Genomic DNA, 13,451 nt, shown 5'->3' with positions numbered 1-13,451 from the left:
TTATTAAACAGCTTTATGTCTTTCTTACAGTGTAATTCTAGTGAAGTACCATTCTCCCAGAATACTGAAGTGTAAAGTATACATACATGACATTATATCGGTATGGCAGGATTTTCTCATCAATTCCATTGTCAGAAAATAAAAACTGCTACATACCTCTATGCAGATTCATCTGCCCGCTGTCCCCTGATCTGAAGTTTACCTCACTCCTCAGATGGCCGAGAACAGCAATATGATCTTAACTACTCCGGCTAAAATCATAGCAAAACTCTGGTAGATTCTTCCTCAAACTCTGCCAGAGAGGTAATAACACACTCCGGTGCTATTTTAAAATAACAAACTTTTGATTGAAGATATAAAACTAAGTATAATCACCATAGTCCTCTCACACGACCTATCTAGTTGCTGGGTGCAAGAGAATGACTGGGAATGGCAGTTAGGGGAGGAGCTATATAGCAGCTCTGCTGGGTGAATCCTCTTGCACTTCCTGTTGGGGAGGAGTTAATATCCCATAAGTAATGGATGATCCGTGGACTGGATACACTTAACAAGAGAAATCTTCCTTTTTTACACAGAGATGCTAAGGCAGGCATGTCCAAAGTCCGGCCCACGGGCCAATTGCGGCACGCTTTCCGGACTGATAAGGCCCCACAGATAAGTTGCCCAAATATAGATCTTACGGCCCCCCAGTGAGTCCCCGAGCGCCGTTCAGGACTCCTGGGATCTCTCACTGCGGGACTTGACATCATCAGCCGGCACAGGGAGAAGGAAAGCACAAATCTTGCGAGATCTTGGACGCCGCGAGATTTGGGCTTTCCTTCTCCCTGTGCCTCCACACACAGCCACAAGGGCGACCATTAAGGGCTATTGAAGAAGAAAAAAAAACTTCTGCCTACCAAACACCTTGACAAGGAGCAGTAACTGCACAGACAACACTCTGACAGGCAGGCAGGGCTGTGCACTCAGGATACATGTATAAAGTAGACAAGGGAGCATATAGGAATCTTGCCAATTTTTATAATGGCAACTACAAATAAGAAACGAAAAGTTGACAGTGAGGGACACGGCTTCCAGGACAGGCCACTTCCAGATCTCAGGCAAGTTTTTTTTCCAATTGAGATGAATACATTGTAAAATCTCAGTTAATGTCAGTTGGTCTAAATCAGTTAGAAATATATTTGAACACATGTATACTTGGTGTTATGTTCCTGTTCACATTTTTTGAACTTGACAGACAACCTTTATTACTTTGTGCAATGTACTTTACAATGTTCCTGACATATTTCAGCTTCCTGTTTTTTTTATATTAAAGGCAGAGTGATTTAACACCTGTTTAGATTTGTCATCCAAGTCACAAAATTAAAAGTATGCCGTTTTCAATAAACTTTGCATAAAATAGTTAATTTGCATTTAATTTAAATGGTTTAAAAGAATGTCAGGCAAAATGGTCGGCCCTCGCACTTGTTCACTTCATCAAATCTGGCACTCTTTGAAAAAAGTTTGGACACCCCTGTGCTAAGGTAATATTTTCCTGTCAGCTTTTTACAATTATGCTGAATCACTTTCAAGTGATTTAGTATATAATTATTATGTCCCTTTAAACAGATAACATATATAACTACAGGGAAGTGAAAAGGGGTAAAATGTGTATGCATAATTAGCTTTAAAGTGTATTGCAAAGAACTGCAAAAATGCAGGCAGTATGGGTTTAGAGCATGGTTATTGGTATATGTTATTAGGTTACTTACCCTGTTTGCATACACATAGCCCTTTGGTACTACATGCTCTTTTAGGAATGTGGATTTTCCAGCTGTAAACAGATAGAGATCAAATACTAACAAAATGCACAGAGCTATTATAAATAGATTCCTACATTACATACTTCTATGTAATTGATCAATAATCATATAAATATTCATTACCTCCCGGAAAGCCGACTGACACCACCACTTCAGGGGATGCAGATACCAGAGAGGCAGAAGAAGGATCATATAGTGGACCCTTGGGATCCAATGCTTTCTGAAGACAAAATAATAATAATATTGATACTAATGTACAATATGATACAAAACATGTAAAGGGACAGTTTACCCTTCATTTTTCCCCCTTTAATTTGTTCCCAATGATTCATTTTACCAGCTGGAGTGTATTAAATTGTTTAAAATAGCTCTTTAACATTTATATCGGCATTTGAAATAGCTGATAGTGTCTGCGGTATCCCCACCCATATTGAAAGTTTCTATACTTATGTATAGGTTAAAAAAAAGCTTTGCAAACATAGCCAGCAAAACAAATTACACTGACAATGTATTGGAAACATTCCTCAGACATTTTCGTCATTATTGACATGATAGCCTCACGCAGTTGGGGCAGATTTGTCAGTATTTTTGAATATAGACATTTTTTTAGATAAGGTTCTAAAACCTGCAGTCCAAAAATCGTATTTGAAAGATATTGGCAATTTTCTTGAAGAAATAAATAAGATACAAAGTGAAGAATCAGATATTCTCTTCACACTTGATGTTGTTAGCCTATATACAACAATTCCCCATGAAGCTGGCATAGCAACAGTATTGGAAGTGATAAAACAAGAAACTGATTTTTCTATCCCTAAATGTCAATTCATTGAATATAGTATTATACTTAAATTATTTTCTTTTTCAGGATACTTTTTACATTAAAAAAAAAGGGTACAGCCATGGGCTCTAATGTGGTCCCTTCATACGCCAACATTTTCGTCAGCCAATTTGAGAAGAGATATGTATATCCTAGTATTCTTTTTCAAACAAGCTGTAAACTTTGGCTCCGTTTTATCGACGATGTGTTTGGTGTATGGAGGGGCCCATTGGGCACACTACAAACATTTGTGGATGAATTAAACAAAAGCACCAATAGTCTGAAATTCACATTAAACTTGTCTGAAAACTATGTAAGTTATTTAGACTCAGTAGTATATAAGAAAGATGGTGCCCTGACTACAGATTTATTTAATAAGCCCACTGACTGTAATACCCTCTTATATTTTGATAGTTATCATCCTGAACAAGTTTTTAGGTCTATACCTAGAAGCCAGTTTGTCAGAACAGCGAGGAATGTAAAGGATAAAAAACTGCAGGCAGTAAGATTGGAACAAATGGCCAAGATATTTGAGAAAAGAGGTTATCCTAACCCATTAATATCAAATTGCAAACAAGATATACCTACTGAAACAAACGACCATGGTTCACGAAAAAGATATAATAAAAAAGAAGGGAATCAGATTGTGTTCACAACGGAATATAGCATGTATAGTGAAAAAATCTATAAAATTATTAAAAAAACATTGGTATTTATTAAATAAATACAATCCCAGTATTAGGGAATTTCAAGACCCCCCTATACATGCCTATAAGAGGGTAAAAAATATAAGAGATATATTGGTTAAGGCTGATATGGGCACAAAAAAGGAAGAGAAAGTCAATTATCTAACTAGTTCCAACAAAGGATCATACCCCTGCCTTCATTATGCACAGTGCAATTCTATGATCAAGGGCAAACATGTAGCACAAATAAATGATAGAAAAAAACGATATATAAATGGTCTTTACACATGTGATACAGAATATTTAGTGTACCTACTAAAATGCCCATGTGGGCGGGGCTATGTTGGTGAAACAATTAATCGCATTAAAGATAGAATTAGTGAACACAAATCATCTATTAGATGTGAGGATAAATCCCTCCCAGTATCGGCCCATTTCATTGATGCAGGTCATTCAGTGAGCCAACTTACGTTTCAAGTAATTGATCACATCCCAAAACAGAGAAGGGGTGGTGATAGGGAATTGTTACTAAAGAGGAGAGAAGTCTGGTGGATACAAAATTTAAATACCCTCCACCCAGTAGGATTAAATAGGGATTATGACCTACATTTGTTTTAATAAGTATTTTTTCAGATATTTTGTATATGTATTTATAGGTTTTTAAATATTTATTATTTTATGGAGTTTTGATATTGTGTACATAATCCAAACTACCATGTCAATAATACCCTAAAAAAATGCCACATCAACATGAAAGCATGAATCCATCCTGCCTTGTATCAACGGTTCAGGCTGGTGGTGGTGGTGTAGTAGTGGTGCGGGGGATATTTTCTTGGCACACTTTGGACCCCTTAGTACCAATTGAGCATCATTTAAACGCCACGGCAAACCTGAGTATTGTTGCTGACCATGTCCATCCCTTTATGACTACAGTGTATCCATCTTCTGATGGCTACTTCCAGCAGGATAATGCACCATGTCACAAAGTTCAAATCATCTCAAACTGGTTTCTTGAACATGACAATGAGTTCACTTTACTCAAATAGCCTCTACAGTCACCAGATCTCAATCCAATAGAGCACCTTTGGGATGTGGTGGAACGAGAGATTCGCATCACAGATGTGCAGGCGACAAATCTGCCCCAACTGCGTGAGGCTATCATGTCAATGCTATCATGTCAATATGGACCAAAATGTCTGTGGAATGTTTCCAACACATTGTTGAATCTATGCCGCAAAGAATTAAGGCAGTTCTGAAGGCTAAAAGGGGGTCCAACCCGGTACTAGCAAGGTGTAAAGCTATTTTCATGGTTAAACCAAAATTCATTAAAATTATGGGGGGAGATAAAAAACTGAAATTAAAATCCTCCATGTCTCAAAATTAAATCAATGTAAATATTTGCATAGGAAATTAATACATCTAGGCAAGTATCCCCACTTGCTCTTCCCCAGAAAGTCTTAATATACAATGTTTCCAATGCACAAGAGAATTGTGGGTAAGATATGCAAATTAGATATGCAAATTCTCAGGTTTTTTGCTTCAAAAATACTGTTTTGACACAGCGATCCCTTTAAACAGCATTATGACAGCAAACCAGAAATCACTCACTAGACAAGCCTGTTTCGTTCTTTTTGGAACTCATCAGTAGGAGATAGATTTTTGGTTGCTGGAAACATTGTATATTAAGAATTTCTGGGGAAAAGCAAGCGGGGATACTTGCCTAGATGTACTAATTTCCTATGCAAATATTTACATTGATTTAATTTTGAGACATGGAGGATTTTAATTTCAGTTTTTTATCTCCCCCCATAATTTTAATGAATTTTGGTTTAACCATGAAAATAGCTTTACCAATGCAGCAACCAGAAATCTATCTCCTACTGATGAGTTCCAAAAAGAACGAAACAGGCTTGTCTAGTGAGTGATTTCTGGTTTGCTGTCATAATCCTGTTTAAAAGGATCGCTGTGTCAAAACAGTATTTTTGAAGCAAAAAAAATGAGAATTTGCATATCTAACCCACAATTCTCTTGTGCATTGGAAACATTGTATATTAAGAATTTCTGGGGAAAAGCAAGCGGGGATACTTGCCTAGATGTACTAATTTCCTATGCAAATATTTACATTGATTTAATTTTGAGACATGGAAGATTTTAATTTCAGTTTTTTATCTCCCCCCATAATTTTAATATATATATATATATATATATATATATATATATATATATATATATATATACACGAATAACTATTTATAAATATATATAACATATTCTGCTATGTGCAGAGCATTGGAATGTGACATATTTACAGTAAATACATTGTTAAAACCTTTATTGAAAATGAATATTGCATAAATATGCTATCTACTTGACTGCAATAAGTGCTCCAATGCGCATATATATATATATATATATATATATATATATATGTCTACATATGTGTACATATGTATTTATGTATTTGTATGTGTATACAAGTGGCCCTCATTTTACAACGGTTCAATTTACACTGTTTCAGAATAACAACCTTTTTTTCCAGTCATGTGACTGCTATTGAAAAGCATTGAGCAGTGCATTTAGTAAAATAGCCAGTAGGTGGAGCTGTCCGCTTGTGTTGCAGCAAAGCCAAGCAAGCTGAAATTAAATCAGTTTAACCAGTTCTGAGCTATCGCGCAGATTTCAAAGGAACAAGATCTTCCTGTCTATAACTCAGTCCATATTGGAATGCATAGAAAGAACTGTTTGCAGAAAAATGCAAGTGAAGTCTGTGTTGTGTGATTATTTTATTAGGTTTATAATGCAAAACAAAGAATAACTTAGGGGCGGGGTCGTGGGCTCTCCCTGCCAGGAAAGAAAGGAATTTATTTGGTAAGCATAAATTTAGTTTTCTTTCCATAAGGCAGGGAGAGTCCACAACTTAATTCCTTACTGTTGGGAAAACAATACCCAAGCTCAAGAGGACACTGAAGAAATAACGGGAGGGAACAAAAAAGAGGCGGACCCTAATCTGAGGGCACCACAGCCTGCAAAACCTTTCTCCCAAAAGCTGCTTCAGCCAAAGCAAACACATCAAACTTGTAAAATTTAGAAAAAGTATTTATGAAAAGTATATAAGAAAAAGATGAAGATTGTCTGAACTCCTTAGTAGCTTGAAGGTAGAACTTCAAGGCACGAACCACATCTAGATTGTGAAGCAAACGCTCCTTCACAGAAGAAGGATTGGGACACAAGGAAGGAACAACAATCTCTTGATTAATATTGCGATCTGACACCACCTTAGGAAGGAAACCTAACTTAGTACGTAAAACCGCCTTATCGGCATGAAAAACATGGTAAGGGGGGTCACATTGCAAGGCAGAAATCTCTGAGACTCTGGGAGCAGAGGCAATAGCCAATAGAAACAAAACCTTCCAAGGTAACATTTTAATGTCAACATTATGCATGGGGGCACAAACGGAGCCTGATGAAGGAAAGGTCCCTGTATCAGCAGGTCCATGCAACAAGGTAACCTCCACGGAGGAGATGAAGACATCCCCACCAGATCCGCGAAACAAGTCCTTCACGGCCAGGAAGAAGCAATTAGAATCACTGATGGTTGCTCCTGTTTGATGCCGGCCACCACACTAGGAAGAAGAGGTAATGGAGGAAAGAGATATATGAGTCTGAACCTCCATGGAACCGCTGGGGCATCTATTAGAACAGCTTGAGGATCCCTCAATCTCGACCCGTACTTGGGTAGTTTGGCATTGAGAAGGTAAGCCATGAGGTCTATCTCCGGCATCCCCCATCTGCTGCATATCTCTGCAAAGACCTCAGGGTTGAGAGACCACTCCCCCGGGAAAAAGGATTGTCTGCTGAGGAAGTCTGCTTCCCAGTTGTCCACACCCGGAATGTGGATCGCTGACAGCGTACAGTTGTGGGCCTCCACCCATTCTAGGATTTGAGATACTTCTCTCATCGCTAAAGAACTTCTTGTTCCTCCCTGATGGTTTATGTAGGCTACCAAAGTTATATTGTCTGATTGGAATCTGATAAACTGGGATGAACACAGGAGGGGCCAAGCCTTCAGAGCATTAAAGATTGCTCGGAGTTCCAAGATATTGATCGGAAGAATGGACTCATCCTGACACCCCAAACGGCTCCCCGACCGGATAGACTGGCGTCCGTAGTCACAATCTCCCAAGACGGTCTCAAGAAGCACGTGCCTTGGGACAGGTGATCTTGACAGAGCCACCAAGAGAGCGAGTCTCTCGACAGGCTGTCTAGAACTATCTGTTGTGATGGATCGGAATGGTCGCTGTTCCATTGTCTCAGCATGCATAGCTGTAAAGGTCTGAGATGGAATCTAGCAAAGGGAATGATGTCCATACAAGACACCATGAGTCAAATCACCTCCATACACTGGGCCACCGAAGGTTTCAAGGCAGCCTGGAGGGCAAGACATGATGTTGTTAGCTTGCAACGTCTCTGATTTGTTAGAAAGATCTTCATGGACACTGAGTCTTTAACTGTGCCCAGGAAATTCACTCTGGTATTTGGAGTAAGCAAGCTCTTTTCCAAGTTTATCTTCCATCCATGTGACCGAAGACGACTTAGAAGAAAGTCTAAGTGATCCCTTGCTAGACGAAAAGATGGTGCCTGTACCAAGATATCATCCAGGTAAGGAGCTACTGCTATACCTCGGGTTCTGGCAACCGCTAGGAGAGCCCCCAGAACCTTTGTAAATATCCTTGGAGCAGTAGCTTAGCCAAACGGAAGTGCTATGAACTTGAAGTGTTGATCCAGAACGGCAATCTCAAGAACTAGAAATGTTCCCTCTGGATCGGAACGTGAAGATATGCATCCTTCAGATCTATGGTAGTCATAAACTGTCCATCATGAACCAGGGAAAGGATTGATCTTATAGTCTCCATCTTGAAAAAGGGGACACTTAGAAATTTGTTTAGGCACATCAAGTCCAGAATTGGACGAAAAGTTCCCTCCCTTTTGGGAACCACAATGAGATTTGAATAGAACCCCAGACCTCTTTCTGATGTAGGTACCTGGACTATTACTCCTAAGGAAGATAGATTCCTTACGCAATCTAAAAAGGCTGTCCTCTTCTCTGGTCTTGTAGACAGTCTGGAGAGTAGGAATCTGCTCCTGGGCAGATGAGATTTGAATGTCATCCGGTATCCCTGAGATACGACCTCCAGAACCCAAGGATCCTGAACATCCTGAAACCAAGCGTTTGAGAAAAGCTACAATCTGCCCCTACAAAAACTGATCCCGGATCGGGGGCCGCCCCTTTATGCCGATTTGTTATTGGCGGGCTTCTTTGTCAGTTTGGACTTGTTCCAGGACTGAGCAGGCTTCCAAGTGCTCTTGGGACGCTCGGGTTTGGATGATGATTGAGATCGTTGGGATTTGTCCGAAGGAAAGGAGCAAAAATTAGAGGACTGCCACCCCTTAGGTCTGTTCTTATCCTGAAGTAGGAAGGCACTTTTCCCTCCAGTAACCGTAGAGATGATGGAGTCCAGACCTGGCCCAAATAAAATCTTCCCATTGAAAGGAAGAGAAAGGAGTCTGACTTTAGAAGTCATATCTGCAGACCAAGACTTCAACCACAGAGCTCAGCGGGCTAGGACCGCAAAACCTGAAGCCTTAGCATTCAGGCGAATAACCTGCATATTTGCATCACATATAAAAGAGTTGGCTACTCCTAAAGCTTTAATTATCTCCTGAATATCCTCGAGGGGAGATTCCACCTCGATAAGTTTTGACAGTGAGTCGCACAAGTACGTGGCGGCCCTAGCCACAACTGCCGCTGGTTGAAATAAAAATCCTGCGTGTTGAAACATTCTCCTTAGGAAAGTTTCCAACTTCTTATCCATATGTTCCCTAAAGGAAGAGCGATCCTCAAGAGGGATAGTAGAACGCTTGGCTAGCGTCAAAATGGCGCCATCCACCCTAGGGATGGAGCCCCACAGCTCTATTTGAGAGTCAGGGATGGGAACAATTTTTTAAAAATAGCCGAGGTAGAAAAGGATGTTCCAATTCTTTCCCATTCCTTACTAATAATGTTCGCCATGCGAACTGGGACCAGAAAAGTTTGTGGGACCTTCCTGTCTTCATAAACCCTATCTATTTTAGGGATCTTAGGTTCCTCAGGTAGCTTAGCCTCTGGAACAGGACCTCCTTCAGTAAAAAAAAATGCAGATGTTCAATTTTAAATCTAAAAGGAGGGTTCCTCCGCCGGAGGAGATTTAGTAATAGATGTCTCAGACTCTGAAAGTTCACCCTCTGACACCACAGAGGTTGACTCATCCTCGGATAGCTGGGACATACAAGCTAGATCTGATTGGAAATTAGGTGAATCTAAAACAGGAGAACTGTGTTTAACCTTTCTCTTACGTTTCCCAGAGATAGGTAGGGCACTTAGGGCCGCGGACACCGCCGATTGTAACTGTGCGGTAAAGACCACAGGAAAAAGGCCACCTCCAGACGGAGAAATAACTGTGCCGTGGGGAACTGCATGTAAAGCGGTTAGGGTAGAAAGGGTAGTAATCTCTCGGTTCACAGAATCCTGAGAGGTTGATGGCTCAGAGGGACTAACAGCGCTAGGGTTAGTAGCAGATTTAGCTCCCTTCTTAGACTTTAAAACAGTATCCAGGCAATTCGAACAAAATTGAGCAGGTGGGAAAACCACAGCCTCCTCACAATATAAGCAGGTATTATTAAGCACTACAGGAGTGGAACCTTCTAACGTATCAAAGTCCTCCATAGTAGGTATGTAATTCCACAGTAGAAAGACAAAAAATAATACAAAACTATTGGCTAGATTTAGAGTTTTGTGTTAAAAGGGGTGCGTTAGCTACGCGTGTTTTTCCCCCCCCGCACCTTTTAAACAACGCTAGTATTTAGAGTTCTCTGAAGGGCTGCGTTAGGCTCTAAAAAGGGAGCGTAGAGCATAATTTACTGCCACTTCAACTCTAAATACCAGCGTTGCTTACGGATGCGGCCAGCTTCAAAAACATGCTCGTGCACGATTCCCCCATAGGAAACAATGGTGCAGTTTGAGCTGAAAAAAATCCTAACACCTGCAAAAAAACAGCGTTCAGCTCCTAACGCAGCCCCATTGTTTCCTATGGGGAAACACTTCCTAAGTCTGCACCTAACACCCTAACATGAACCCCGAGTCTAAACACCCCTAACCTTACACTTATTAACCCCTAATCTGCCGCCCCCGCTATCGCTGACCCCTGCATTACACTTTTAACCCCTAATCTGCCGCTCCGGACACCGCCGCAACCTACATTATAGCTATGTACCCCTAATCTGCTGCCCCTAACATCGCCGACCCCTATATTATATTTATTAACCCCTAATCTGCCGCCCCAAACGTCGCTGCTACCTTACCTACACTTATTAACCCCTAATCTGCCGACCGGACCTCGCCGCTGATCTAATAAATGTATTAACCCCTAAAGCTAAGTCTAACCCTAACCCTAACACCCCCCTAAGTTAAATATAATTTAGTTTCACTTTTTTATCTGATGAAACAACCCCTGTAGGTTGAGAAACGCGTCATAAAAATAAAAGTCATTTTTATTGAAGTTGTCTGTGTTGTGGTTCATATATACCCACTGAACAACACACATAAGATTACTCCTTTGCAACACCTGAAGTCCAGACAACAGGAGACAAACACCAAGTTGCAACTGGAACAAGTGCCTTTGGAGCTTAAGTGCTAGCCTGCTCTCTTGCACTGGTCACAGTACAGTGCCACACCATATGGTAAGCATAACACTTACTTTTATCTGTACCTGCATTCCAGACGATATCACGCTATTGTGGCGCCCTCTCTCTATTCTTCTTAAATATAATTTAAATCTAACGAAATAAAATAAATCTTATTAAATAAATTAATCCTATTTAAAGCTAAATACTTACCTGTAAAATAAACCCTAATATAGCTACAATATAAATAATAATTATATTGTAGCTATTTTAGGATTTATATTTATTTTACAGGCAACTTTGTATTTATTTTAACTAGGTACAATAGCTATTAAATAGTTATTTACTATTTAATAGCAACCTAGTTAAAATAATTACAAAATTACCTGTAAAATAAATCCTAACCTAAGTTACAATTAAACCTAACACTACACTATCAATAAATTAATTAACTAAACTACTTACAATTATCTACAATTAAATCAACTAAACTAAATTACAAAAAATAAAAAAAAGATTACAAGAATTTTAAACTAATTAAACCTACTCTAAGCCCCCTAAAAAAATAACAAAGCCCCCCAAAATAAAAAAAATGCCCTACCCTATTCTAAAATAAAAAGTTAACAGCTCTTTTACCTTACCAGCCCTTAAAAGGGCCCCTTTGCGGGGCATGCCCCAAAGTCATCCGCTCTTTTGCATTTAAAAAAAACATACAATACCCCCCCCCAACATTACAACCCACCACCCACATACCCCTAATCTAACCCAACCCCCCCTTAAAAAACCTAACACTAAGCCCCTGAAGATCTCCCTACCTTATCTTCACCACGCCGGGTATCACCGATCCGTCCAGAAGAGGGTCCGAAGTCTTCATCCTATCCGGATCGGAACAGCCAATAGAACGCGAGCTCAATCTGATTGGCTGATTGGATCAGCCAATCGGATTGAACTAGAATCTGATTGGCTGATTCAATCAGCCAATCAGATTTTTCCTACCTTAATTCCGATTGGCTGATAGAATCCTATCAGCCAATCGGAATTCGAGGGACGCCATCTTGGATGACGTCCCTTAAAGGAACCTTCATTCGTCGGGAGTCGCCGGAAGAAGAGGATGGATCCGCGTCGGCTGCTTCAAGATGGTCCCGCTCCGTGCCGGATAGATGAAGATAGAAGACGCTGCCTGGATGAAGATGTCTACCGGTCCGGGTGTCCTCTTCTTGCCGGATAGGATGAAGACTTCGGACCCTCTTCTGGACGGATCGGTGATAACCGGCATGGTGAAGATAAGGTAGGGAGATCTTCAGGGGCTTAGTGTTAGGTTTTTTTAAGGGGGGTTTGGGTTAGATTAGGGGTATGTGGGTGGTGGGTTGTAATGTTGGGGGGGGGGTATTGTATGTTTTTTTTTAAATGCAAAAGAGCTGTTTACTTTGGGGCATGCCCCGCAAAAGGCCCTTTTAAGGGCTGGTAAGGTAAAAGAGCTGTTAACTTTTTATTTTAGAATAGGGTAGGGCATTTTTTTATTTTGGGGGGCTTTGTTATTTTTTTAGGGGGCTTAGAGTAGGTGTAATTAGTTTAAAATTCTTGTAATCTTTTTTTATTTTTTGTAATTTAGTTTAGTTTATTTAATTGTAGATAATTGTAGGTAGTTTATTTAATTAATTTATTGATAGTGTAGTGTTAGGTTTAATTGTAACTTAGGTTAGGATTTATTTTACAGGTAATTTTGTAATTATTTTAAATAGGTAGCTATTAAATAGTTATTAACTATTTAATAGCTATTGTACCTGGTTAAAATAAATACAAAGTTGCCTGTAAAATAAATATAAATCCTAAAATAGCTACAATATAATTATTAGTTATATTGTAGCTATATTAGGGTTTATTTTACAGGTAAGTATTTAGCTTTAAATAGGATTAATTTATTTAATAAGATTTATTTTATTTTGTTAGATTTAAATTATATTTAATTTAGGGGGGGTGTTAGGGTTAGACTTAGCTTTAGGGGTTAATACATTTATTATAGTAGCAGTGAGGTCCGGTCGGCAGATTAGGGGTTAATACTTGAAGTTAGGTGTCAGCGATGTTAGGGAGGGCAGATTAGGGGTTAATACTATTTATTATAGGGTTTTTGAGGCGGGAGTGAGGCGGTTTAGGGGTTAATACATTTATTATAGTGGAGGCGAGGTCCGGTCGGCAGATTAGGGGTTAATAAGTGTAGGTAGGTAGCGGCGACGTTGGGGGGGGGGGGGGGGGGGCAGATTAGGGGTTAATATTATGTAGGTGTCGGCGATGTTAGGGACAGCAGATTAGGGGTACATAGGGATAATGTAGGTTGCGGCGGTGTGCGGTCGGCAGATTAGGGGTTAAAAAATGTAATTATAGTGGCGGTGATGTGGGGGGACCTCGGTTTAGGGGTACATAGGTAGTTTA

The 13,451-nt window shown here is 39.8% G+C and overlaps 1 protein-coding gene across 2 annotated transcripts in view; it reads right to left on the bottom strand.

Annotated features, from left to right (window-relative positions):
- Positions 1-13,451, bottom strand: part of PNKP (polynucleotide kinase 3'-phosphatase) — a 127,821-nt gene that overhangs the window by 16,628 nt on the left and 97,742 nt on the right. For both annotated transcript variants that reach the window (XM_053690799.1, XM_053690800.1), the window contains exons 12-13: positions 1,923-2,019; positions 1,749-1,810 (exon numbers count right to left, since the gene is read on the bottom strand). In XM_053690799.1, the coding sequence (XP_053546774.1) occupies positions 1,749-1,810; positions 1,923-2,019 (159 nt within the window). The remainder of the gene's footprint in view (positions 1-1,748; positions 1,811-1,922; positions 2,020-13,451) is intronic.

This window comes from Bombina bombina, chromosome 8 (assembly GCF_027579735.1).
Source record: "Bombina bombina isolate aBomBom1 chromosome 8, aBomBom1.pri, whole genome shotgun sequence".
NCBI lineage: Eukaryota > Metazoa > Chordata > Amphibia > Anura > Bombinatoridae > Bombina > Bombina bombina.
This window is presented reverse-complemented; position numbering and strand designations above follow the sequence as displayed.